The following is a 24,960-nucleotide window of genomic DNA, read 5'->3' on the forward strand; positions in this document are numbered from 1 at the left end:
CAGTCCGGTGGATCGAAAGCCTTCAACGAAGACGCAAAATTTTCGGACTCCTCAATTTTTGAAATTCAGTTGGTCTATAAAACATATTATTAAGCATTCGGTTGTATTCCAAAGCGGGTCAGGTTCCAAAATGAACCTGGATAAATCTACAGGGTCGTTCCTCACGGCCCTTGTTGGTATAATTCTTCTAAAGCAAGTTTGTTCGCAGTACGTATTATCTCTCAAAGTATTATAATTATTATTTAAAAGTAGAATTGTTAATTAAATTAAATGCAGAAAAAGGTTTCTAAACATTTTCCGAATAGTCTTAATCGATAGCTACGCCGCAAAAATATAATTTTTACCTTTTGATTTGGCTGGAAAATTTAAAGTCATTGAATTTCGGAGTGTTTCAAACAAAATGAACGAAATCTGGAAAAACTGCTATTTTTTTAGCCTGGCAGGTAATCTTTTATTTGGCAACGCCGAATTATTTTCCTAAAATGGTCGGCGGCTTTTTCGAGATTTTGAATTATCGATTAGGAAAATTAAAAAATTGGAACATATAATACTTTTTAAGAGTTTTTGTTTTAGACTAGTCTAGAGGTTTAGTTTTACTTTTGGTTTCGACTAAATGAGGCGAAAATGCCGCAAAATTTAAATTTGAGAAGAATATTAGGCTAATTATTGAATGAAAACCCTTTATTTTCGGAAAAATATGGAAAGGTTTTCAGAAAACTTGCCGAACGGGAAAGTTTCCACGGAAATTTTCCAGAACTCTATTTAAAAGCAAGTGCACGCTTTTCTATTTCAAAAGAGTTAGTTTCCATTTACTAGTTGAGACACTTGAAATAAAAAGTAAGCTTTTCAAAAATCAAGTAAAAAAAACATTTCCATGCGTGAACCAATTTAATCAATTTGTAAGACCTTTTGGAAATATAGATTTAGCTACAAAGTTTATAAGTTTTGGTTGGGTTTGAGTAGTTTTGATGTTTTTGAAGTTGATCATTTCGCGAAAGTTCGAAACTGCGCAGTTACGGAGTTTAATTTCATTCACATTTAAGTAACCGTGGCTTGCCCTTGAAGATTACACAATGTAAACGCGATTCATCTCGAGTTTATCTAAATAAGTGTTGAATTTCAACGGTTAGTAATGTTAAAGTATTTCAAATTTCCGATAGCCTTAATCAGTTTCCCAAGTTCCGGGTCTCTCAATTGGGCCAATGTTTTTTGATTTCGCCGACTAATAATTCTACTAAAATGGCGTCCCACATTCGTGTAGGCATGTCTACGTCGCATCCCCAAACACCTTTCGCATTGGAGAGAAAGAAACGGTGGTTATCTACTCGCACTCTGGTAACCAAGAGGTCACGGTCAGCATGGCCGACTGTCCCGGCAAGAAGAAAGTCTTCTTTAGCAAAACGCTCAACGTTGTCACTAGTTAGTAACAAAAAGATCGATTAGATTCGAATAAGCAGAAACATTTAATATATATTTTAAGAGAGATTAAACCACCTCCGTATCCTGTTGATGTTATTCTCTTGAATCGTGTATCTTCCCAGGTACCAGCTAATTTGTTCAGAAAATAATAAAATTTTGATGTACACATCCGGAAAATCACACCCATGGAAACTGAGCATGGGAAAGTACATTTTTATAGCGTAGATGTTATCCAGCTAGACTATATTTTACTCTCGTAAAAGATATATTATATTTTTCTGCTATAAGTAATAAGAACTAGTTATGGCAACATATCGTTCACTCTACTACAGACCATCCGAAAATACTCGAGGTGAAAGTGGACCCGGAAAATATTCCGGATCTGAATATTACGGGTCCCTTAGAGCCACATTACGTTTACTTGATGGTCAAAGGGAGAACTTTCAGCAAAGAGACCAAAGTCCTGGTCACTTTGCAGTCGGGATACGTCTTCATTCAAACGGACAAACCTATTTATAATCCTTCGCAACCAGGTATATGACAAAAGGTGACAATCAGCTAAATATTGATCCAGTCTTGACTTATTTTTCGTTTGGTTTTCAGTCAATATTCGAATCATACGCTTGGATGAGAACATGGCTTCCGATAAAACACCATTCACTCTACAAATAAGAGTAAGATCTGTTAAACCGGTTTCGCAAGGGACTCAAAATTTAAAGATTTGCTTTCTTTGTAGAATCCACAAAACACAGTGGTTCATTCGCTTCCTCACAGCAAACTGGAGAGCAAGAACGGCATGTACAGCACCGTGTTCAATTTCCCCAAGTACCCATTGTATGGAGAGTGGTCCGTCACCATCTTATACGGCCTCAAAGTATTGATCTTTCATACCACAAACTTCAGAAAAATACAACTATGTTTCGTTGCTTTCAGGTTCAACTCAATTCAACCGTTAAGTTTGAGCTAAGGAAATATGGTACGGAATGATATAACTAAACACTTTATTTATTCTGATGTTCACAAATTCATTTTCAGTTCTACCGACGTTTTCGATTGACGTGATGGTTCCTGAAGTCATTTTACCGGATGATAAACGGGTGAATGTTAGTCTGCTTGCGGAGTTAGTACATCCATAAACTTCAATATTTGTTATTTTCAATGGACAAACTAACAAAATTTATTTGTCAAAGATATGTATACGGAAAGAAGGTTCAAGGCAAAGCTACGATTAAACTGCATGTCAAAATTGCAACTGGTCACTCCGAACAATTCACCAGCTGCGAAGGAGTCGAGGTACTTTAATTGACTTTTATATTTTGGAAGGCGGGTAGTAATCACCGAGGTTTCCTCATTTAGCTCTTTGAGGGAAAGGCGCGATGCAGTTTCGACACAGAGCTTATTAAGGAGAAACAGAGAATTGGCTGGTTCCCTGGTATCAGTGGTGCTAAATTAGTAGTAGAAGCTTTGGTGTTCGAGAGGTCATCCGGATACAAAGAAAATCGTACAATGGACTCCACAATTTTCGCTCAGTCGCCATACGTCATAAACTTTGGAAAATCACTGACCACCTATATAGCGGGTCTAAATACCGCTATACTGGTCAGTTGTACGGGAAAATTATTATCTGTACATTTTCAATATCTGATGGTTCCATATGATAACGTTGTTTTTAGGCGCAAGTAAACCACGTAAATGGCAACCCAGCGCGAAATGTCGAAGCGGTCGTTACCGTTCAAGATCAGAGTAACAACGTAGTTGCGGTTGATACTTCGAAAGGCGTCACCAATGAAGAAGGATTCGTGGCGTTCGTAGTTAAAACGAAATCTGTCCACTCTTCCCTGAAAGTCAAAGTATGTCGGTTTTATTTAGTTATCCGAGTGTTGGTCATCCCACCTCATTATTGATATATTATTATTTTTTTAAAGGTTGAGACTAGGGGTGAAAAGCACCCCGTTAGTGGACACCTGCAGATGTTTCCTTACAAAGCCGCTGGTAATGCCTACGTCGGAATTAGTCGAGACAGCACCCTCGTCCACAAGGTACGAAATCTGCCGAATTACTAATAATTCCTTAATACGCATATAATATTGCCCACTTCATAAAGGTTGGTGAATCATACACACCTTCGATCTATAGCCACCCTGTGCAAGATATGCCAATGTCCTACATGGTAAGAAAGAATCGCCTTCTACACCAAACTCTCACTAACCAAGAACGCGGTTTAGGTCGTGTCCAAAGGCAAAATAGTCACCGCCGGGAGTCTCTTGCAAATAGGTAGACACCAAAGAAGTCTCGATTTCAAGATCACGGCCGACATGGTCCCCAGCGCCAGAGTCATACTTTTTGCGACGTACGGAAACCAGTTGCTGAGTGATTCCCTTAAAATTGGAGTAGAGAAAGTCTGTAATCCTAAAGGAGAGGTACGTCAACAACGTGACTATGTAATCTGCCGCATTTTTATATAACTATATAAATTCAGGTAAAGGTGGAGGTCACCAGTAAAACTAACATAGAACCGGGTAATATGGTCACTGTTAAAATAACGGGCGAGGAGAACACTGTAGTTGGAATTTTGGCTGTTGACAAAGCAGTCTATGCTCTGAGAAACAAAGACAAACTTACCAGAGATAAGGTACGGCTTACATGACAGACCTAGGAGTGGTAATCACAAGTAACCTTTCTAACTTTTGTAAAAGATGTTTTCCGAGATGGAGAAGCACGACATGGGATGTGGTCCCGGCGGTGGAGCAGATTCATCCGCTGTTTTAGCCAACGCTGGAATAATTATGTTGTCCGACACTCTATCTGTAGGCCAAGAGAGAAAAAGTATAGTTATTTCCACGCATAAATGATGGTTTTCACTACTAAATGCAAAACACCACGACGATGAGCGTCGAAGCAATAATTGTTAATTAAGTCTAACGATAATTTTTTCCGACGACGCTTATTGTCGTGGTATTTAATCTGTAGTGAAAACCAGCTTTAATAAGGCCGAGACTTAATATTTTCTCGATCATTTTGAAAGGCTGTGTTGAGAGGAAATTACGCAAAAGAGCCATTCGCGAAGAAATAAGTACGTATAGACGGTGACCTTGTTCCAATTACTGAGAAGGTGGCTGATATGACATTATTCTATTCAACAGCGCGCCAGCACGGAAAGAAAAACCCGAAATGTTGCAACGCGGGACAAACGAAGGACAAACACGGAAGGTGTGAATTGAATAATACAGTTACGTCCTGATTGGCATTTGTTTAATGAGTAATGTCTGGTAGAACGTGCGAAGTTCGCGCAGAAATTATAAGAAAGTTCGAAGGAAAACTGGATAACAAGGAAAAATGTGCCGAGGAGTTTTTGGCATGTTGTCTGAAAGCTCTTCCTCCGTTACCTCAACCTGTTGTCCCAAAGAGTGAAAGACGTAAATATATTTTGTCAGCTTGCTTAAGCTTTTAGCTAATAAGATGTGTTTTCAATTTACAGCAGTGTTTTCCAATGTTGGCATTCACGGCCGAAGCAAAGTCGACGATGATGAGTTAGATATAGAAGACGAGGACTTTTTCGAAGAATTATTGGAGAGCACCACAGAAAGAAGAGATTTCAAAGAGACGTGGCTTTTCGAAATCGACGTTATAGGGTAAGGCAGTAGTGGATCTTTTGTCGTTCTTCTAGGCGCTAAATCTTTTGGTTATCCTAAGTTCCTCCAAAGTTTTGACTCAACTGAGAAACCTACCGGACAGCATAACTACTTGGATAGTTCAGGTGGTCGGCCTGTCTTCAAACGGAGCTGGAATGTGCGTATCGGAACCGATCAAAGTGGTGGCGTTTAAAAACTTCTTTTTGGATGTCAAAGTACCTCACAGCGTCGTGAGAAATGAACAAATTGAAATACCAGTCACTATTTTCAATTATGGATCCCAAACACGCTCGGTAATACTATCCACGTTTTGAAATAATCTACACGCTTTGACCAAATTTCGTTTTGAATTGGACAAATTGTAGGTATTTGTATTCACGTACGGCATCGAAGGTTTATGTTCCGAGGCCCAACCGGGTCAAAGGGGCGATAGGAAGAAAATTTATGTGAAAAATAACAGCGCAGAGACTGTGGCGTTCCAGATGATTCCGTTGGAGGCGAAACAGTTCCCAATCAAATTCAGCGCTGTTAGCAGCGCTGGTAGTGATACGGTCATAAAGACACTTAACGTTATTGTACGTTATTTTCTTGGATTGTATTATTTGTACTATTAACCTAATCAAATACTCCCCTTTCATTTGTAGGCGGAAGGAGTCGCTCACGAGGAATTCTTTCCCTTCTCCATCGACCCTTCTAACACCGAGAAGAGAAAGAAACGTACCATCGTCAGCGAGAAATACGAAGGTGAGCCTTTATATTTGGAAATAGGTCTTTGACTTAAAAGCCGTGACCTTCAACAGCTAGATTCGATTCCGAGAATAAGAAACAGTGGTCCATTGTCAAACTGCAGCCGGAGTTCGAATTCATCGTTCCCGGAACTGAATACGCCGTCATCGAAGCCATCGGCGACAAGTTCGGACCCACAATCCAAACTAGTCTCGAAAATCCAGACACTCTTCTCAGGTTGCCACACGGTTGCGGAGAGCAAAATATGGCCTTCATGGCACCGACGGTCTACACTCTTCACTATTTAAAAGCTACTGGAAAAATTACTCCCCAGCAGGAAACTAACGCGTATAAATTCATGAGAGAAGGTTAGCTATTTCTTTGGGCAACTTTTGAAAGTGCATTTTCACGTAACGATTTTTTATTTACCTAGGTTATAATAAACAGCAAACGTACAGAAAATCCGACGGATCCTTCGCGGTCTGGGCACAAAGTCCATCTAGTACTTGGTAGTATCCGAATTCAAATTATGAAATATCTTTGGCCTTTCCAAACTCGTATTAAAACAAATATTTTCGTCGCAGGTTAACTACATTTGTGGCCAAGGTATTTTGCCAAGCTGGAAGATATATTTTCATTGATGAAAACGTAGTTTGCGGCGCTCTGAAATGGCTGGTCACGAAACAGAAACCTGACGGCTCGTTCGTTGAAAGTTACGTCGTACACCATAAGGAAATGAAGGTATTTCGAATTGAACGGAAAAGTAATATATTGATTATTTTCGTATACAAACAGAGTATACGAGATCTTATTATAAATCCAAACAAATTTCTGTTTTTTACACACAATTCTAAAGGATTTGTGTGTATTACTTTCACGTATGGTGACCGCCGCCGCCAACGGCGCTGTTCGCGCAATTTATCGCGATACGTTAGTGATACAAAGGTAACAAAGACACATGATACGCCAATCAATTGCAAATATCATGTTCTAAAATTTGTGAGATCGGGGCCCCGGAAGTGGGGCATTTGCCCATTTTGGTAATTGTTGGTGATTTAATTTCTGGCGATAATTTTTTTAAATTAAGACCGAATTTGTTATATATATATATTTAGTTAGTACTGATTATTTGTGAATTACGTTTTCGGTTGCCTTAACAAACTTTAATTTTAAGTGAGATTTCTGGCCATTTCGCGGGGCCCAACCGACCCGCGTACGCGCTATTGTGATATACGAATTTCGTACCATTTGTAACAGGCGCCATCTAACTCCTAAAAAAAATCGTTCGCGTGTCGCTACCTCATTTCCAAAACCAGGTAAATCGAAAAATTCATTTTTCGATACATTTCCTCTTGGGTTTTTTAAGGGGATGGAAAAATGGTTAACATTTTAAGTTTAATATTTAAATTGTATGAAAACATCGGGGGATTGTGTGTACTTAAATTTTCGTGACATCTTGTTTCTTCTAGGGAGGCATCACCGGAGATGTTCCGTTAACCTCCTTCGTAGTTATGACGTTTTCCCAATGTCATTGCAAATCTCAGGTAAGAGTGGATGCTATTCGCTATGTAAATAACGTTACACTAAAATTTATTTTCGTAGGACCTCAACAAACCCATAGAGAAGGCGGTCAAATATTTGATAGAAAAATCCGCTGTTATAAATGATCATTATAATATGGCCATCTCAACGTACGCTTTGGCGCTTTACGACACCGAGTTCGCCAAAGAGCCTAACGAGAAATTGCTTCAAATGTCCTCATTCGACCCTGGTACAGTCTCCTCATCATAAGTCTGAATTTGAGCGAGACCCCAATTAACGGCTGTCTTTCCTAGCTTTAAATCGGCGACACTGGGGGGATGGCAAGTCCGCGCTTTCGGTCGAGGCGTCCAGCTACGGTTTGTTGACCCAAGTGCTCTTCAGTGATCTTGATAAATCCACAGCCATCGTTAACTTTTTAAATAGCCAGAGGAAAATTGGTGGTTCATTCTGGTCTACCCAAGTACGACTCAACTAAGGGCCAAATTTGCTTTCTACGGTTCGCCAAATCTAAATATCTTTCTACCAGGATACTGTGGCCGCCATTGAAGCTCTGTCAGAGTACGCCATTTTGTCCAGAGATCCAGACATTTCCCTCGTCATGAACATATCCTCCACGTCCGATCCCAGTTTCAAAAAGATGTGGCAGTTTCAGAATGACAACGCCCGGGTTCGACGTCAAGCTGAGGTACGTGATTAATATGGATTTGAAGAACTCCCGCTCGAGTTACTTACAGTTTGCCTTTTAATTTAGTTAATGAATCTCGGTGGGCGGCTGGTGGTAGAGGCTGAAGGCTCCGGTGTTGGATTATTCGGCGTGAGACTTCGCTATAACATAGCCAACAGCCCCGACAGGCCCGCGCTGTGCCAGGTTTGTATGCCCATTTTTCTTTTAATTCAGAAGTCACTTACTGAATAGAAATGCAACTCTAGTTTGAGGTGTCGGTGGATGTAAATGTGGCTAAAGATAAAATTAAGAACGAAAATATTCCAAAACCAGCTGATGACGATGCATTCGACGACCTAATGAATGATCTGGGCGTGGAAAAACCACCGAAAAGTACGTCATATTTTAATAAACAACTATCTTGTTTCCAACTTAAAATAAAATGGTTCTGTGCCAAATTCATGACAGGGCTTCAAAACTTGGGAAGGATAGGTGTAAATGAGGAAAAGCGCTTTGGCAATTTTAAACCGGAAAAAGAGTTCAATATGAAAGACATTATCGGCGAAGACATCTTGAACCGTGATGACCTTGAAGAAGAACCCAGAATCATTTTCAAACGGCAGGTTCATGGTCTGTCGAATTAAATGACTATGAATATATATTTTTACGCATTTCAAAGCCTTTTAAAATTCAAATTGTTGTTACCTAGACGGCGTCGGTGACCCCGAAGGTAGGATGGGAGTCGCCCCCAAATCCAGCAAATACGTTTTGAACATTACAATCTGCAGCAGGTATGTTACTCGTACGAGTGAAATATATATTTTTTCTTATAACCTTCGAGCCAACAGGTACTTGAAAGACAAAGAGACAAACATGGCTATAGTCGACGTTGGTATGTTGACCGGGTTTAAGCCGAACATTCAAGATCTCAAAGATCTAGTTAGTGACTCGTCTTCGCTCGTCGATCGCTTTGAAGAATCTGGTCGGAGTCTCATCTTTTACATGGAAAAAGTACCGATTCCTATTTCGTACTTAATTTAATTTTACTATTTGTTACGTCAACCTACAAATTATAAATAATTGTATATGAAGATTCCGCAAAACAAGAAACACTGTTTCTCGTTCCGCATCATTCGGGAATTCGTCGCCAGTAATTTGGAATCAGGATTGGTTCGAGTTTACGACTACTACAATCCGGGTTCGTTAATTGTATTACTTATTTTCCGAATGTGGAACTTTTGAAGCAGTACCTCGATGGGTTTCTTCGCAGATGAAGCTTGCAGTCAATTTTATCGTTCCGAGTCTGTCGGTCCCGCCTTGTCAGTCAATTGTGTCGGAACTATCTGCAAATGCGCGGAAGGTAAGGAAGAGTTTCGCTTTGACTTATGGTCAACTGTTAACTCGAGTTAACCCTGTTCATTATTCAGGTGGCTGCCCCAAGGACCCATATGAGAGAATCAAGAATGTTAAGAATATTGGACCCAAACGAACCGAGGTTGCCAAGATGGCTTGCAACGAACACCATTACTGTAAATACCAAAATCGCATCAAATATAGGCCCCTACATTAACCGTTGTACTCATTCGCCCATTTCGCGTGTTTTCACAGTTTTCAAAGTGCAAGTGAATGATAGGAAGGCGGAGAAGTCCGGTTACGTTCATTACGATATGCAAATTGTTAAAGTCCTCAAGGAAGGTGCGTATTAACACATTTCCCTGAGCGTCCAAAAGTAACGATGGTACTAAGATGCTTTCTGAATCAGGTCGAGAGAAAAGAGACGACGTGGAAGGCGAAATCCGTAAATTCGTGGCCAGGAGTAACTGCGAGACGTCGAATTTTGTGAAGAACAGAATTTACTATTTGATGGGACGCGACCAAGAACCGAGACAAGTGGGAAACGATGTCAGGTGGGTTTTTTTTTAATTATAATTGATTGAGATATTTTTATTAATAAATAAAACCTACGCAGCTATATTTACTTCATCGATCAATCATCGACGGTTCAAGAATTTGTGGACGTTCAAAGGAAGGACAAGAAACCGACCCTAAAACAAAAGAATGTCCAAAACATTTTCAGCTTCGTCGAGAAATTGTTTACCTCGGATGAGGGTTGCGACGATTAATCGTAATTCCACTAAAATGTTTTATTATATACACATATTTTAAGATCTTTATATATAAATATTTCTTTCTTTTCCTAAATATTCAAAGTGTCGATTCGCGATTTTTAACCGGTTACATAGATTCTTGCACGTATCGAATATTGACTCCGCTCGGGTTGCTGGTCTTTTTCTTATACCACGCGGCGGTGATGTAGCCAGCTATTCCTATCCCAATACCAATGAATATTAGTCCGAATGAGATACCGGTGAATTTGGCTATTAAAAGTTAATGAAAATGTTAAAAAAAGCAATTGCATCAGACTCCATTTCGTTAAGTCGTCGCTTACAGGACGATATTCGGCTTTCTCGTTTATCGGAAGTTGAGGAAATCACGTCTAGCTTGCGCAGGTCTCGCTCTGAAAAGAGCGATGGTCAAACAAGTGTTTATTTAAGATGTAAGGCTGGTTTTCGTTGACGCAAAAAAATTATTAGGTCTTAAGTCAACGCTCGCCGTCGCAGCGTTGTGAAAACCAGACATTAATGAGAATTACGGTACTGACTGAAATAATAGGAACAAGTTTCAGATTCTAGTAAAGTCGTCCCCGGATCCTGATCTGATAAGGCATTGAGATCGCATACGCTGCCGGACAGTCCAGTCATGCTGGGACAGTAATTAATGGAACGGCACTGTTCTCCCGCGTTGGAGCAAAGTTTGGCGCATTCCTCGAAGCTGACCGATGCTTGGGTGACGGTCCGGGGGTTCATGAGAATGAATTTCCCCAAGTCCAGAAACTCGGAGCTGAAACGGGTCGCGTAGTAAGTGCAAACGGGACTCTTTTTGGAAGCTGGTGGCAGATCGAGCAAGTGCGTCTTGTGAAGGACGCATCCGGAAGAGTCGTCGCAAAATTCAAAGCCTAAGCATTTGAAACTAGATTCTTGTTTGCACATCAAAGCGCATTCTTCCGGTGATCCGGCGTATATGTTTTTGTCTCCATCGCCCAAACTAGATCTTCCGGGATAAGTGTCGAACAAGAAGATCGCGTCCTCTGTTTTTGGGTTACGGGTATCATTTCTAAGCAAGGTTCTAATTTATTTAAAGTCAACATCAATCTTACTTCGGTATATGTTGCACGAAGTGGCCGTTCCAGGCTCCAGTTCTTCCAGAGTCGCGTTCCTCAATGGGTCCACAAACACGGAACTCAGACGGCAACTATGGTCCACTTGGCAGAAAGAGAATGACACACATTCGATGTTTGATTCGTCCAGACATCGCTGATGACATTCGAAAGGGGAGCCTACGGTATTGGCCTCGACTTCCACAGTGGTGTGAGAATCGACATCTAAACGCCTTCGTTCGAAAACCAGCTGATAATGTTTGTCGTTGTCAACTACGAATCGTTAAATCGACGTAATTAATTTCGAGTGACAATTTCCCAAATTGCAAAAACTTACAGTTTAAAGGACTAACCCTCTCTTCCAATCTGCTCGCGACGAATTCCATCTGAAAAGGTTAATAACGAAATGATGGAGGCAGGGTTTGGTTGGTTATAAAAATCTAGAAGGGGTTTACCTTTTCTAAAGTAAATTTCAATTTTCCCTGGCTCACGTTGTCATTCAGTTTAGTTATGGCTTCCAGGAGTGAGATAGCCTTATCCGAAGATTCAGCCGTTGTTCCTACAAGTACCAATAGTGATTTGAGAGGTCACATTTGCCACAAATATTTCGATTTTCTTACGGAAATATAATTGGCAGTTGGTGTAATCGGGTAAGGCCTCATCCCAGCCGTCTTCGCTCTTGTCCACGGGACTGAGAAAGCAGGCGTCTTTAGTCGGGTCGTTGTTGCACATCGAGAACCCTCTACGGTCAAATAAAAACACCGTGTCATGTTTATTCTTATTTCTGTAAGCTTCCTCTATACGCACTTGCAAACGAAATCCGTTTCTTGCAAACACAATTTGGCGCAGATATTTGGGTCTGTAATGGACAGCATTGGTTTCTGCTTCTTAATCGGCGCTTGGTGGTTGCCGAACAGCCTGAACCCGTTGATGTACGCGGGCCTCTCAAAGAACATCCCCATAACTCCGATTGTCCCTTGGTTATAAAACACCTTTGCGTTTTGAAGAAAGCGGGTTTTATAATTTATAAATTTAGAAATTTATGACGCGCCATAGACCGAATAGGTGGATTCTTACGTCTTCAATTTTAACGCGAAGGAGGGAGATTTTGGCTGCGCCGGCGATTTCCTTTCGGGCATTCATCGTGAACTCTTTGGAGCGTTGCTTCGCGAAGCTGGAAGTTTTGTTGTCAGCTGCGTACGTCGAAAAAAATGTTTTATTTTAGTGGAAAAGGGGAAATCATCGATTTTACTTTTGAGATTGGGTTTATACCTGAAAAGTAAACGAGGAAATATCTCTTGTTATCTTCGGTCATGCATTTTTCAATGTCCATATACTCGTAGAACGACCTGCGCTTGTCCTCATCAAAGTCGAACAAGTTCAATGGCATCACGATAGGCTGTTAGTAGGTCAAAATGTTAATATACACTTTAAATCAAGTAGTCGTAAAAATACCGTAGATAACTCGTTTTCTTGCAACGTATACGTAATGGTAACCGGAACTTGGACATTGAAATCGCTCTGCAAAATGGATAGGTACTCCGTCTGAAAGAGATCCCAGTTCTTTAACTCTCGTAATTTGGAGATTCGCTCTTAGGAACATTACCGAGGTAAAATAGACGGTGACCACTACCCTCTTGTAGAGTTTCCCCATGTGATAGTAGTCGTTGTTGACGCTCTCCCACACGTCGCAATAAACACTCCGATGGATTTTCTGTAAATGAAGTTACTCAGAAACCCTATAGCTTCACTCTTCGAACTGCTAGTATAATTACCTTTCCCAAGTAGTAAAATTCTCCATCCAAATTGAGAAATTGATTGGACGTTTTCATGGGCGACACGCGTCCTTGGAGTCCATCGTTGAACCAAGTGGACGTAATGGGTTCAACTGTGCATTCTCCGTCTTTTTCAACGTAAGACACTCCTACGTTGAGATAGCCCTTAAGCATTTTTCTGGTCGTTTTTAATTAAATGTAAAGCTTATTTACCAGTGTTAAAGTCCAAGGTTTTCGTATAGTCCGCGCCTTTTCTCTTGAACAATTTATTTAAACCGTCAAAGTATAACTGTAAATGGAACTCTGTTAGACCACGTACAGCCGTAACAAATTCTTGACATGGGTACCTTGACAAATATAACTTCGGTCGGGTCTATGGTAGGAAATACCTCTTTAGTAGCGTATACTTCACCCGTGAATGTAAACTGATCATCGACTCCGGGAAATTCTCGATCGCCGACATTTTTCAGACCTTGACAACCCACTCCTTCCGTTATCTATATTAATTGCGATAGACATTGATTTTCCTAGTCACCGAAAAGACAACTGAATGACTTGCCATAAAAGTATCCAGTTTAGATTTCTTGGGTAAAAACTTGACGAAATCTATTCGAAGATTAATCTTTACGTTTTGTCCATTGGCCGTGTACCCGCCAATTACCGTTAGCCGAACGGGCACTGGTAAAGGAATTCCTCCGGGGTTGGTCCATTTTGAATCTGTTTCGCGTTGGTGGAAGGGTTACAAATACTGGTAATTGAAACGTCTAATTTCCCTAAAAATGATTAACCTGAAAAGTAGAAACTTAAGGTGATACTCGGATATTGCTTATCTCGGGCGCTAAATTGAGTGGTTGAGATTCCACGGATTTCTTTCTTGCCAGTATATTGCTAATTAACGAAATTATTATCTTTATAAACTTTATTATTAACTTTCATTCAGGGCCACAGAATCGTTTAAATTTCGTTAGTTTCCAGCGCTTTAAATAAATACGCCTTATCTGTGGATTTGCTAAAAAAAGGAAGGGGAGGAGCTACCTAAAATTCAAATGATTTTGTGGCCGATTTTAGTTAAGCCCAACGGATTTACGGGTATTTCATTGGTTTCACGGAAGAGCATGGCCGAAGGTCCAATGAGGTTGTTCTTTTTATCCAACCAGCCCCATTCAATGGACTCGGACATGAATTCCTCCACATCGCATTGCTTTCCTGGGTAAAAAAGTTCATTTATTGTTTCAAAATTTCGTTGGTATTCATGCCGGTATTCGTAAAGAAATATTTATTGGCTATCTACCGGAGATCATAACGGTTTGTTTCTTGTCTAAAAAGTAATAGAGAGAATAATGTTTCGCAATAGAAAGCAGAGCGTTATCCACTCGACCACGACCGTTCTTCAAATCGTGATATTCCGTGAAGTATTCCGTAGTATTCTTGAGACGTAAAAGACCAATTTAATCTTAAATTCAATTTAAAATGAGTAATAATAAATATTACCTCGGCTAGATTGATCTGCTCAGAGTGAACCTCATACTCTCCAAAAAACAATTCTTTTATTTCTGGAAACACGCCGTCAATTCCAGGGTCTGGTGTCGTCGTAGGTGGGGGCACTGTTACGTCCGTTTTTCCTCCCATTACTAAATCAGAAAAGCGTAAGAACGCGTTTCAATTCGAAGCGCGGGTACAATCAAAGCGTTTTTGCGTACTGAAGTAATGGTGGCAAACTCTGGCCGATCCCGGCTCGCTGTTTTCCGTGACGACACCCGAGTCTTCGATGGTTTTGGTGTTCAGGTAACATTCCGAAACTTGTTTTCCATTGTCTTGTTTTAGGCAGAAATTTATCGAACGGCAGTTCATTTCCTTCGAAGTCAGGCACATTCGTGAACAGGCGTCGAAGCTCATATCTAGGGTCACTATAGCGCTGGGGTCCTTAAGTTCGAGAGCGCCAACGTCTTTGAACTCGGCGCTGTAGGACACTACAAACAGCAATCGTCGCGGATTGTTAGACGCAACGTTCCCTTCGCGCTTTAACTTTACTTACGAGAAAAGTGAGTGCAAAACTCTGGTTTGGAACCTTGCGACACTTCGGGAATGTCCAGGATGTGGGTATCGAATAAGACGCAAGTGGACGACACCTGACAAATTTCGAATCCCTCGCAATGGAATTGAATCTCGTTCTTACAAGCGACCGAACATTGTTCCGGCGAATCGACGTTGACCAAAATTCTTCGCCCCTGTATCAGAGGAACCTTTCCCTTCGACTCGTCAAATAAGTGGATGGCTTTCTCTGTGGATCACGAGAAAGGAGATAAATGTTTCAGTGGCCGCTTATTTTTTTGTATAGTTCTTTTTAAATTACTTCTGTATAATTTGCAAGCTGTGGAAGTTTCGGTTTGTTCGAAGTCTTCTTGGCTGTCGCTCTTAAAGAAAACGGATGACAAGCGACATCTAGATTTACCATCCCCGACGTTGCAGTAAGAGAAACTGCTACAAGACAAAGTTGGGTTATCTAGGCATTCCTGGTAGCATTCTTCGGATGATCCGATTTCCTTATTGACTAGAAAGACGCTCTTGGCGCTCTCCATTAATCGGGAACCGTTTCGAACAAGGTCGAAATTGTCAGGTACTGAAGTAAGGACAAAGTTGTTTCAGTGTTTACTTGGTTCTCGTTTTCTGGAAATTACTTACCAAAGAAGGGGATGTCTTTCAATTCTACTCTAGTAGCGGTAATGTTAACCTAAGAATCGAATACTAATGGTAAACTAGCAGCTAAGGTACGCGGAAATTGTATTAATTACCATGTAGAGCATGGTTGGCACAGTAAGCGTCAATTTTTCCTTATTGCGAACGAGATTGTCCAAGGCGATGTCGAGAGGTATACCAAAATCACTGACGTTCATGTTACCTCCTACAACCCACAAAACATTTAGTCTAGATTCGCGTAGGACTGAAAACGACAATCCTTACTTATATAAAGTTCGCAGTTTGTATTTCCATCTGAAAAGGAGGTAATGTTTTCGACGTCCGAGGCGTCCAAGGGTGAAACGAAGCAGTTCTCTATATTTTCTGCGGTTTTGCAATATGTAAAACTCCTGAAAATATGGTGGGTTGGGTTAATAAGTGTTTTCGATAATCTATTCGGGTAACAATAATATGAAAGGCAAAGTTAATGAGTCCATTTTCAAATAGTTTGTAACGAAAGTTCCTCGACTTTCCATTATTCCCGACTATCGCCATCTATGTTTACTTTTTACGATTAAAAAGCAGACAAACTTTCGGCTCAAAGTACGCGACACCAAAGGCTAATGATATTGCCCCATATTCTTAGATACCCGAATGCATTATTAGTGTACAATAATGCACCCGAATGCATTATTGGTGTACAATAATGCACCCGAATGCATTCTTGGCGTACAATAATGCACCCGAAAGCATTCTTGGCGTACAATAATGCACCCGAATGCATGATTGGCGTACAATAATGCACCCGAATGCATGATTGGCGTACAATAATGCACCCGAATGCATGATTGGCGTACAATAATGCACCCAAATGCATGATTGGCGTACAATAATGCACCCGAATGCATGATTGGCGTACAATAATGCACCCGAATGCATGATTGGCGTACAATAATGCACCCGAATGCATGATTTGCGTACAATAATGCACCCGAATGCATGATTGGCGTACAATAATGCACCCGAATGCATGATTGGCGTACAATAATGCACCCGAATGCATGATTGGCGTACAATAATGCACCCGAATGCATGATTGGCGTACAATAATGCACCCGAATGCATGATTGGCGTACAATAATGCACCCGAATGCATGATTGGCGTACAATAATGCACCCGAATGCATGATTGGCGTACAATAATGCACCCGAATGCATGATTGGCGTACAATAATGCACCCGAATGCATGATTGGCGTACAATAATGCACCCGAATGCATGATTGGCGTACAATAATGCACCCGAATGCATGATTGGCGTACAATAATGCACCCGAATGCATGATTGGCGTACAATAATGCACCCGAATGCATGATTGGCGTACAATAATGCACCCGAATGCATGATTGGCGTACAATAATGCACCCAAATGCATGATTGGCGTACAATATTGCACCCGAATGCATGATTGGCGTACAATATTGCACCCGAATGCATGATTGGCGTACAATAATGCACCCGAATGCATGATTGGCGTACAATAATGCACCCGAATGCATGATTGGCGTACAATAGTGCACCCGAATGCATGATTGGCGTACAATAATGCACCCGAATGCATGATTGGCGTACAATAATGCACCCGAATGCATGATTGGCGTACAATAATGCACCCGAATGCATGATTGGCGTACAATAATGCACCCGAATGCATGATTGGCGTACAATAATGCACCCGAATGCATGATTGGCGTACAATAATGCACCCGAATGCATGATTGGCGTACAATAATGCACCCGAATGCATGATTGGCGTACAATAATGCACCCGAATGCATGATTGGCGTACAATAATGCACCCGAATGCATGATTGGCGTACAATAATGCACCCGAATGCATGATTGGCGTACAATAATGCACCCGAATGCATGATTGGCGTACAATAATGCACCCGAATGCATGATTGGCGTACAATAATGCACCCGAATGCATGATTGGCGTACAATATTGCACCCGAATGCATGATTGGCGTACAATAATGCACCCGAATGCATGATTGGCGTACAATAATGCACCCGAATGCATGATTGGCGTACAATAGTGCACCCGAATGCATGATTGGCGTACAATAATGCACCCGAATGCATGATTGGCGTACAATAATGCACCCGAATGCATGATTGGCGTACAATAATGCACCCGAATGCATGATTGGCGTACAATAATGCACCCGAATGCATGATTGGCGTACAATAGTGCACCCGAATGCATGATTGGCGTACAATAATGCACCCGAATGCATGATTGGCGTACAATAATGCACCCGAATGCATGATTGGCGTACAATAATGCACCCGAATGCATGATTGGCGTACAATAATGCACCCGAATGCATGATTGGCGTACAATAATGCACCCGAATGCATGATTGGCGTACAATAGTGCACCCGAATGCATGATTGGCGTACAATAATGCACCCGAATGCATGATTGGCGTACAATAATGCACCCGAATGCATGATTGGCGTACAATAATGCACCCAAATGCATGATTGGCGTACAATAATGCACCCGAATGCATGATTGGCGTACAATAATGCACCCGAATGCATGATTGGCGTACAATAATGCACCCGAATGCATGATTGGCGTACAATAATGCACCCGAATGCATGATTGGCGTACAATAATGCACCCGAATGCATGATTGGCGTACAATAATGCACCCGAATGCATGATTGGCGTACAATAATGCACCCGAATGCATGATTGACGTACAATAATGCACCCAAATGCATGATTGGCGTACAATAATGCACCCGAATGCATGATTGGCGTACAATAATGCACCCGAATGCATGATTGGTGTACAATAATGCACCCGAATGCATTATTGGTGTACAATAATGCACCCGAATGCATTATTGGTGTACAATAATGCATAATGCACCCGAATGCATTATTGGTGTACAATAATGCATTCAGGTATCAACAATGCTTATATGAGCCAAAACGTCCTTACTTGCAGTTTTTGATATGGTTTTGGTTTAAGCAGAAAGAAGCGCATTTTTCTCTACTGATCTTTCCGGAGACTTGAACCGTTTGGCGTAAAGCTGGCACGTCCTTTTGGAACCTGTAAAATTGGGCCAGCGGTGGATTCTTCTCCACAATGATTCCGTTGACTACCACCGTGTCCTGGGGTTTGTCAGTCAAAATAATCTGAAATTTAAAGGTCGTTCGTGTTACGTTGACGATTACAATCTCTTTCTGAATAGGCTGAACTGAGCAACTAACCTCTACAGAAGGGATTCGAACCATGGAGACGTTAGCCGCGTACGCGATGAAGTTGGTGGCGTCGTCGGTAAGCTGCTGCAATCTTGGGCGGTTAATGTTCTTTATCAGACCCTCGGCTAGAACGAAATGATTGTGCCGTTATTTTTCATTCACAGCGCGAGTAAATTTCGACATTTATTCGTTACGTAGTTGATAGTAGATGGAAATGTATTTTTTCTCGCCGGGCTTGTCGAAACATTGCTCAATTTTAGTTTCCAATTTTTCGTCCGTTTTATCGCGATAGTCGTCGAATTCGTAAATGTTGAACTCAACTTGAAATGGCTTTATAATTAATTAATTATTATTATTTGAAATTTTAACTGATATAAATGTAAATTACGCAATTTGTATGGACCTTAACGACTTAATATTACCTGGGTATTCTCTATAATTTGAACGTTTAACAAAATTCGAACCGGGACCCGAGATTCAAGAACGCCCCCTGATACGACTTCGAAATTGTCCTGAAAATTGGAATTGTATTTTATCTTATTTTATCGAGTCAATAAGACTCTCGTGGAACTTACCGACATAAAGTAGACTGTGTGAACGATGCTATAATACGTCACGTTATCCGTGCGGACGTTGGTTTTTATGCCTTCCCAGATTTCACAGTTGATCCCCCTCCAATTTTCCTACCCCAAAAAAAACCTTTTTAAATTCCGCATTTACAGTTTAAATTTGACGCGATTACTTTTCCGAGATAGTAGTAATTTCCGTCAAAGTCCATAAAAGATTGGGATAACTTTAGAGCGTTGGACGACAAACTCTTTCCTTTGTTAAAGGCAGTATCCGATATTTTAATGGGACCGATTGAACATTGTTCGTTAACGAAAGTGTACGAAACACCTAAGAAAAATTAAAATTGCGCTGTTAATTAGAAGCTTCCACGTGACCTGAAGTTTTTTCGCTTCCAAGCAGTGGCGTAGCTAGCATGGGTGACACCCGGGGCGGATATAATAGCATGGGGTGACACCCGGGGTGGATGTAATAGCATGGGGTGACACCCGGGGCGGATGTAATAGCATGGGGTGACACCCGGGGTGGATATCATGGTGTGCTACTTACAGTCTCTAGTTTGGGTTAATTTCTTTTTCACGGTCGGGTGTCACCCCCAAATCACGCCCAAACGGGTGGCCGCCCCCCAGCTACGCTTCCACGGAGAAAATGTTAGATAATTTTAACTTGGAGCCATAAAACTGGCGGGGCATGGGGTTACCGAACGGGTGAGAAGCTCGGTCCCATCAGTGGTTGAAGACCGCCCTCGGAGTCAGGGTTATTTTTGCATCGCGCCATCTCTATGCAACTATATTCTTAATTTGTTTTAATTTTATCTATCGTTTAGAGATGTCACGAGGCGAAAATATCCACGACTTCGACGGCCACTGACGGATTTGGACTTCCCACCCGTTCATTGTTCCGGCATGCTCTATTCCTCTAATATTTTAAGACGACACCGTAATGCAAGCGGAATAATGGCGGCTGGGCAAAAGGGGAACAACACCGGATCTTTTTTCGTCGATGAAAGTTGTGGCGCTCTATCTTTGAAGTCATCACGCTTCTTCACGCGATAGACCCAATGTTTACCCTCTTCATTGTGAGCACCCATAACCCCACTGTCATATAGGAGCAACAAACACAACACCCCACACAAGGAGAACGCAACCCGTCAAAAGTCATGGATTTTCTTGTATACATTTTTCATTGGCTAGACGCTTTAGCGCCTGCTGCCGTCGGAAGGGGAAAATTCGGAAATTGTCTTCCCCCCCCCTCCGCCCGTAAAACGTTCAGCGTAAAGGCTCGTGACGCTCGTCCAATGAAATTCGTACACAACCCTTCGTTAGCGTGTTTAAAGGCTGGCTGCGTTCTCCTTGAGTTTGTTGCTCCTAGCTAGCATCACGATCTTACGTTAAAATTGTCTTACAAAATGACCCTTAACTTTTTCTCCGTGGTGTACCCACATAAATTACACATTACCCACCAATATCATCTATAGTAACATCTCTAGATGGCGCTACCTTATCTACGAGCGTGGTCTCGCCTCATTTACCCCTTGGCTAGCTACCGCGTCTCGGATCGGGCATCAGCTAGGCTAGGCTCGACCCGAGCACCAGCTTAGTTTCCCCACTCGACTAATTACTAATTTTGTTCCTCAATAAACTATATTCTCAAGCCCAAGTAATATCATTTACGAACATAACACTACATGTTCCTTCTTACCCGTATTGTAATCTTCAACGACTCTGACTTTCGTCTCTTTCGCGTTGTGGCTTTCCTTCATGACGATACCTGACGTTCCATCATACCACACCTCGAATTGAAAGAATAGAAGAAGAATAAAATTAAAAGGTTAACTCGATCGTGTTTCGTTCTTACCCGGTCAACTTCGACGTACGACGTGACGTGTTCATTCGTGGGGACGTATTTCTCTGCCACGAAGGAATACGTGTCTTCCATCTCGGGCATCACTCGAACTTCCCTGTTGAGTAAACCCACGCATCCCAGACCTTTAGGAAGCTAGACAAGACGTATTTGATTATTAAATGTTACCTATCGAATCCTAAATAAAAATTTCGAATCGAACAAACCATTAAGTTAGATTTGCTAGCTTTTAATTTCGATCTAAAGTAGATAAAGTCCATCTGAGTGTTTAGCTTGATTTTGCGTCCTCCCAGAGAGTAAGATCCGTTCGCTACAACCCGAGCCGGGGTTTGGAAAGTAATTCCAGTGGCTGTTCCCCATTTAGAAACTGTCGAAAGACCATTTAGGATTAATCAAAACCCTGAAACACTGCGCGATTAAACGTACCAGGAACGTGAAACGAAAGTTCAATTTCCGGATCTTGGCTGTCAATTGCCACAAATTTACTGCATTCGATTCCCCGAACAAGACTTTTTTCAACGTATTTCTATTGATCAGTTAAATATAGTGTCATTAAACTGAATTAAATTATAGTGCTAATGTTTTTCGCTCCTTTTAATTTTTCTAAAAAATTATTGCGAGGTGAATTCGTGTTAATAGATATCTCTAAGCAGTGTAACGTTTACAAGCGGTAAATTTTGAACCATGTATACACTCCCAATGAAAACTGCCTCGAACCGGCGAAGACACGTATTTCATTGGTTACCCTCAAGGTGGATACTTCTCGTAATAAGAATGGCTTATATACTTCTGACACTTACAAGGAGACGACCCGAGGTGTTACACACCGATTTCGTTCAAATTCGGGGGAATGGTAGATCTTCATGTAACTTGAAAAATCCTAAAGGGAATTTATTCAATGGGTAACGGTTTTGCCATGGCAACGAAAAATGTTTTTGACAACATAAAATTTAAATTTTTCCTATTTAAGCCATATCGGTTCATTTTCACCCATTTGGTTCAAATTGATCAAAATGTGATCAATTTTGATTTTTTTCGTCAATATTTAAATTTTTTTTATAATTTTGGTATTTTAAAATTTTTCAATTTTTTAAAATCTTTCACAGGTTCAAATCCCATGTTATTTTCAAAGGGAAAATTTCCATTTTATGTTGTCAAAAACATTTTTCGTTGCCATGGCAAAACCGTTGCCCATTGAATAAATTCCCTTTGGGATTTTTCAAGTTACATGAAGGTCTACCAATCCCCCGAATTTGAACAAAATCGGTGTGTAACACCTGGGGTCGTCTCCTTGTTAGTAAGGGATTCGTTTACCGGTGTGTCAAGTGTCGATCTCCAGAGTATGGCTGACGGTCCGACTATAACCAATTGAGGGTTCAACCAACCCCAGTTGATGTATTCGTTGAGGAACGAGGCGTTTCGAAAACTGTCCACCTTACACCTTCCATCTTTTCGTTAGATAATTTAGATAATTTATTAATTTATTATTCAACGAGAGACAACATTATTTTGGGAGCGTACCACCAACCGCCGCCACTTGTTGAGTGTTGGAGAAGTAGTATAACGAGCTTTGAACTCCGCTGGACCATTGGTTTATTAGGCCCTCCTTCTTGATAGTATTGTGGTATTCGTTAACGAAGAACGTGGTCGGGTTCTGCGAGAAGAAGCTTTGTAAATTGATCGTTATGTTTAGTACGCCTATTGAAAGGTCAAAGACTTACGTCCACTAAATTGGTGATTTCGGTATGCACTTGGTATTCTCCGAATACCAGCTGGTTCAAGGGAGTGTAGATTTCGTCATCAGTTCGAGGAGGCCCAACAGTTGTCACCGGCGTCTTCGTAGGTTGTACCGGGAAAATTTCGCCATCTAAAAATTCATTAATTCGAGCGCTTTATATCTGGACTAAGGGAGCAACGAGCTTACTTATGTAATGAGTGCATTTTTCATTTAAATCGGTTTTGACGTTGAGGTCCTGAGAGGTCAGAGTGCTTAAAGCGCATCTAGAATAGGAAGAACCATCCGTATTCGGACAGAAGTTTATGGAACGACATCGGTAACTAGCAGGCTGGTCGTAGCAAGCTTTGAAGCATTCCTCAAGATTATTTGTGATTATGACGTTTTCGTTGGGATCGACAACTATATGGTGGCCGGCGTTGGTGAAATCTGAGCTATACTTCGCTGAAAAACCATCGACATCGAACGTGTTCAGATTTTTTCTCAGTTTAAAATGGTTGAAATCGGTATACCTGCGTAATACGCGCACATTGCCGGTGCGTCCTTGGTAGCTCCTAAGTCCAGAAAGTGAACCTTATGCAGTGAACAGGTTTGAGAGTCTTCGCAGAACTCAAAACCGCGACACGGGAATGACCGCTCCCTAAGGCAAGTCGTCGAGCAAATTTCTCGACTCGTTACGTTTGAAACTGTTTTATCTCCCGCTAGGAATGGAAATTTCCCAGGTACCTCGTCGAAAAGTTCCATCGAAGTGGCTACGAACGGTTTAAGGCTTATAGAATCGATTCACAGTCGTTATTGTTTCTTCAATGACTGACCTCGATAAACGCTGCACTGGGTTGCGATTTCAATTTCGTTCCGGCTGTCTATAGATTCCGAGGACAAGTAGATGGAGGTGAGACGACAGCTCTTGGTCGATTGGCAGAAGGAGAAGCCGGTACAAACGATCGACGGCTTGGCTTTGCAGCGTTTGTGACATTCTTCCGATGTGTTGACGTCTTCTACCTGAATCGTCTTTTCCGATGTCAAAGTCAGTTGATTCTCTACGAAGACCAGCTCGTATTCGATTGATGTGGGCGTCACTATTAACCACTCTTCGTTAGTAACTCTACATTTTATCGTTATTGGTAATAGCGTTACTTACAAACGACTGGTTTTAGGTTTACCCCTTTTAAATTTATCTGAATGAGAAAATGACGATTAATTTGGGATCACCCGTCGATATTTCGTGTTTATAAATGTACTTGTTTCGCAGTTTTTGGGTTTTCAGCGTCAATTTGCAGTCTGCCATTGGCCACGCTATCTGTTAGGGACTCTATGGCTTCCTTTAAGGGAAGATCTCTCAAAGTTGATGTAGAAACGGATTCTAGAGAAACAATTTCCTTTGACCTTTTTTCAAAGACAGACGGGTATAATTTGGAACTTACTTATATACAGATCGCAGATCTTCTGACCAGTTTCACCGGGTGGCCATACCTCATTCCCGTCGTACTGGCCAACGTAACATTCGTTGTTACACATCAAAAACGATCTTTAAAAATCAGTTTTACCGTTAAGCAAAGTGTGCTTCTATTCCTGGTTAATTTTACAGCTTACTTGCACGGGTAACGCGAGTATTGGATGCATTGCTTGGCACATTCTTCTTTGTCCGTCACCACCCTAACGCGGTCCATGATTTTAGAAGGTCTCAAGTTTTGTTCGTAAATGTAGAACCCCGCTAATTGAGTTAAATTAAATGAATTTAATCGAGATAATTTCCAATTAGGACTAACCTACCAATAATCGGTGGTCGATCGATTAGTTCAAATATGACTAAGACTCCGTCCTTTTGAAGTGACAACTGAAATTATTATGGTCAGTT

At 41.2% G+C, this 24,960-nt stretch overlaps 2 protein-coding genes across 2 annotated transcripts in view; one reads left to right on the forward strand and one right to left on the reverse strand.

Moving 5' to 3' along the window:
• LOC149935989 (A.superbus venom factor 1-like) lies at nucleotides 1-10,392 on the forward strand. The gene is made up of 40 exons (XM_090153234.1): nucleotides 1-207; nucleotides 1,262-1,419; nucleotides 1,752-1,952; nucleotides 2,023-2,093; nucleotides 2,156-2,293; nucleotides 2,353-2,395; nucleotides 2,455-2,539; nucleotides 2,610-2,712; nucleotides 2,776-3,018; nucleotides 3,093-3,269; nucleotides 3,345-3,458; nucleotides 3,524-3,589; nucleotides 3,645-3,839; nucleotides 3,899-4,051; nucleotides 4,116-4,245; nucleotides 4,445-4,492; nucleotides 4,563-4,629; nucleotides 4,693-4,835; nucleotides 4,898-5,051; nucleotides 5,113-5,344; nucleotides 5,417-5,626; nucleotides 5,696-5,795; nucleotides 5,852-6,145; nucleotides 6,211-6,286; nucleotides 6,362-6,518; nucleotides 7,247-7,321; nucleotides 7,380-7,548; nucleotides 7,613-7,779; nucleotides 7,846-8,004; nucleotides 8,071-8,187; nucleotides 8,250-8,376; nucleotides 8,452-8,613; nucleotides 8,693-8,774; nucleotides 8,832-8,994; nucleotides 9,076-9,181; nucleotides 9,254-9,343; nucleotides 9,411-9,512; nucleotides 9,592-9,678; nucleotides 9,746-9,890; nucleotides 9,953-10,392. The coding sequence occupies exons 1-40, from the start codon at nucleotides 131-133 to the stop codon at nucleotides 10,104-10,106; spliced, it is 5,340 nt and encodes a 1,779-aa protein (XP_090009360.1). The 5' UTR covers nucleotides 1-130; the 3' UTR covers nucleotides 10,107-10,392.
• The window catches only part of LOC149935990 (uncharacterized), a 21,721-nt gene continuing 6,829 nt past the window's right edge, over nucleotides 10,069-24,960 (reverse strand). Inside the window, exons 13-59 of the mRNA XM_090153233.1 lie at nucleotides 24,876-24,939; nucleotides 24,696-24,816; nucleotides 24,527-24,630; nucleotides 24,344-24,465; nucleotides 24,244-24,280; nucleotides 23,918-24,181; nucleotides 23,615-23,854; nucleotides 23,292-23,546; nucleotides 23,089-23,234; nucleotides 22,889-23,021; nucleotides 22,682-22,815; nucleotides 21,794-21,893; nucleotides 21,574-21,734; nucleotides 21,362-21,502; nucleotides 21,206-21,296; nucleotides 19,680-19,834; nucleotides 19,513-19,620; nucleotides 19,360-19,449; nucleotides 19,132-19,267; nucleotides 18,947-19,062; nucleotides 18,675-18,871; nucleotides 15,937-16,061; nucleotides 15,768-15,877; nucleotides 15,658-15,706; nucleotides 15,329-15,595; nucleotides 15,011-15,256; nucleotides 14,676-14,945; nucleotides 14,467-14,606; nucleotides 14,267-14,402; nucleotides 14,063-14,181; nucleotides 13,764-13,863; nucleotides 13,535-13,692; nucleotides 13,323-13,472; nucleotides 13,189-13,264; nucleotides 12,976-13,124; nucleotides 12,807-12,914; nucleotides 12,656-12,745; nucleotides 12,473-12,599; nucleotides 12,278-12,393; nucleotides 12,008-12,192; nucleotides 11,821-11,942; nucleotides 11,656-11,759; nucleotides 11,538-11,586; nucleotides 11,201-11,473; nucleotides 10,646-11,131; nucleotides 10,433-10,501; nucleotides 10,069-10,361 (exon numbers count right to left, since the gene is read on the reverse strand). Coding sequence (XP_090009359.1) covers nucleotides 10,219-10,361; nucleotides 10,433-10,501; nucleotides 10,646-11,131; nucleotides 11,201-11,473; nucleotides 11,538-11,586; nucleotides 11,656-11,759; nucleotides 11,821-11,942; nucleotides 12,008-12,192; nucleotides 12,278-12,393; nucleotides 12,473-12,599; nucleotides 12,656-12,745; nucleotides 12,807-12,914; nucleotides 12,976-13,124; nucleotides 13,189-13,264; nucleotides 13,323-13,472; nucleotides 13,535-13,692; nucleotides 13,764-13,863; nucleotides 14,063-14,181; nucleotides 14,267-14,402; nucleotides 14,467-14,606; nucleotides 14,676-14,945; nucleotides 15,011-15,256; nucleotides 15,329-15,595; nucleotides 15,658-15,706; nucleotides 15,768-15,877; nucleotides 15,937-16,061; nucleotides 18,675-18,871; nucleotides 18,947-19,062; nucleotides 19,132-19,267; nucleotides 19,360-19,449; nucleotides 19,513-19,620; nucleotides 19,680-19,834; nucleotides 21,206-21,296; nucleotides 21,362-21,502; nucleotides 21,574-21,734; nucleotides 21,794-21,893; nucleotides 22,682-22,815; nucleotides 22,889-23,021; nucleotides 23,089-23,234; nucleotides 23,292-23,546; nucleotides 23,615-23,854; nucleotides 23,918-24,181; nucleotides 24,244-24,280; nucleotides 24,344-24,465; nucleotides 24,527-24,630; nucleotides 24,696-24,816; nucleotides 24,876-24,939 — 6,882 coding nt within the window. The 3' untranslated portion in view covers nucleotides 10,069-10,218. The remainder of the gene's footprint in view (nucleotides 10,362-10,432; nucleotides 10,502-10,645; nucleotides 11,132-11,200; nucleotides 11,474-11,537; nucleotides 11,587-11,655; nucleotides 11,760-11,820; nucleotides 11,943-12,007; nucleotides 12,193-12,277; nucleotides 12,394-12,472; nucleotides 12,600-12,655; nucleotides 12,746-12,806; nucleotides 12,915-12,975; nucleotides 13,125-13,188; nucleotides 13,265-13,322; nucleotides 13,473-13,534; nucleotides 13,693-13,763; nucleotides 13,864-14,062; nucleotides 14,182-14,266; nucleotides 14,403-14,466; nucleotides 14,607-14,675; nucleotides 14,946-15,010; nucleotides 15,257-15,328; nucleotides 15,596-15,657; nucleotides 15,707-15,767; nucleotides 15,878-15,936; nucleotides 16,062-18,674; nucleotides 18,872-18,946; nucleotides 19,063-19,131; nucleotides 19,268-19,359; nucleotides 19,450-19,512; nucleotides 19,621-19,679; nucleotides 19,835-21,205; nucleotides 21,297-21,361; nucleotides 21,503-21,573; nucleotides 21,735-21,793; nucleotides 21,894-22,681; nucleotides 22,816-22,888; nucleotides 23,022-23,088; nucleotides 23,235-23,291; nucleotides 23,547-23,614; nucleotides 23,855-23,917; nucleotides 24,182-24,243; nucleotides 24,281-24,343; nucleotides 24,466-24,526; nucleotides 24,631-24,695; nucleotides 24,817-24,875; nucleotides 24,940-24,960) is intronic.

This window comes from Leiobunum rupestre, chromosome 7 (assembly GCF_980474605.1).
Source record: "Leiobunum rupestre chromosome 7, qqLeiRupe1.1.hap1, whole genome shotgun sequence".
Lineage (NCBI taxonomy): Eukaryota > Metazoa > Arthropoda > Arachnida > Opiliones > Sclerosomatidae > Leiobunum > Leiobunum rupestre.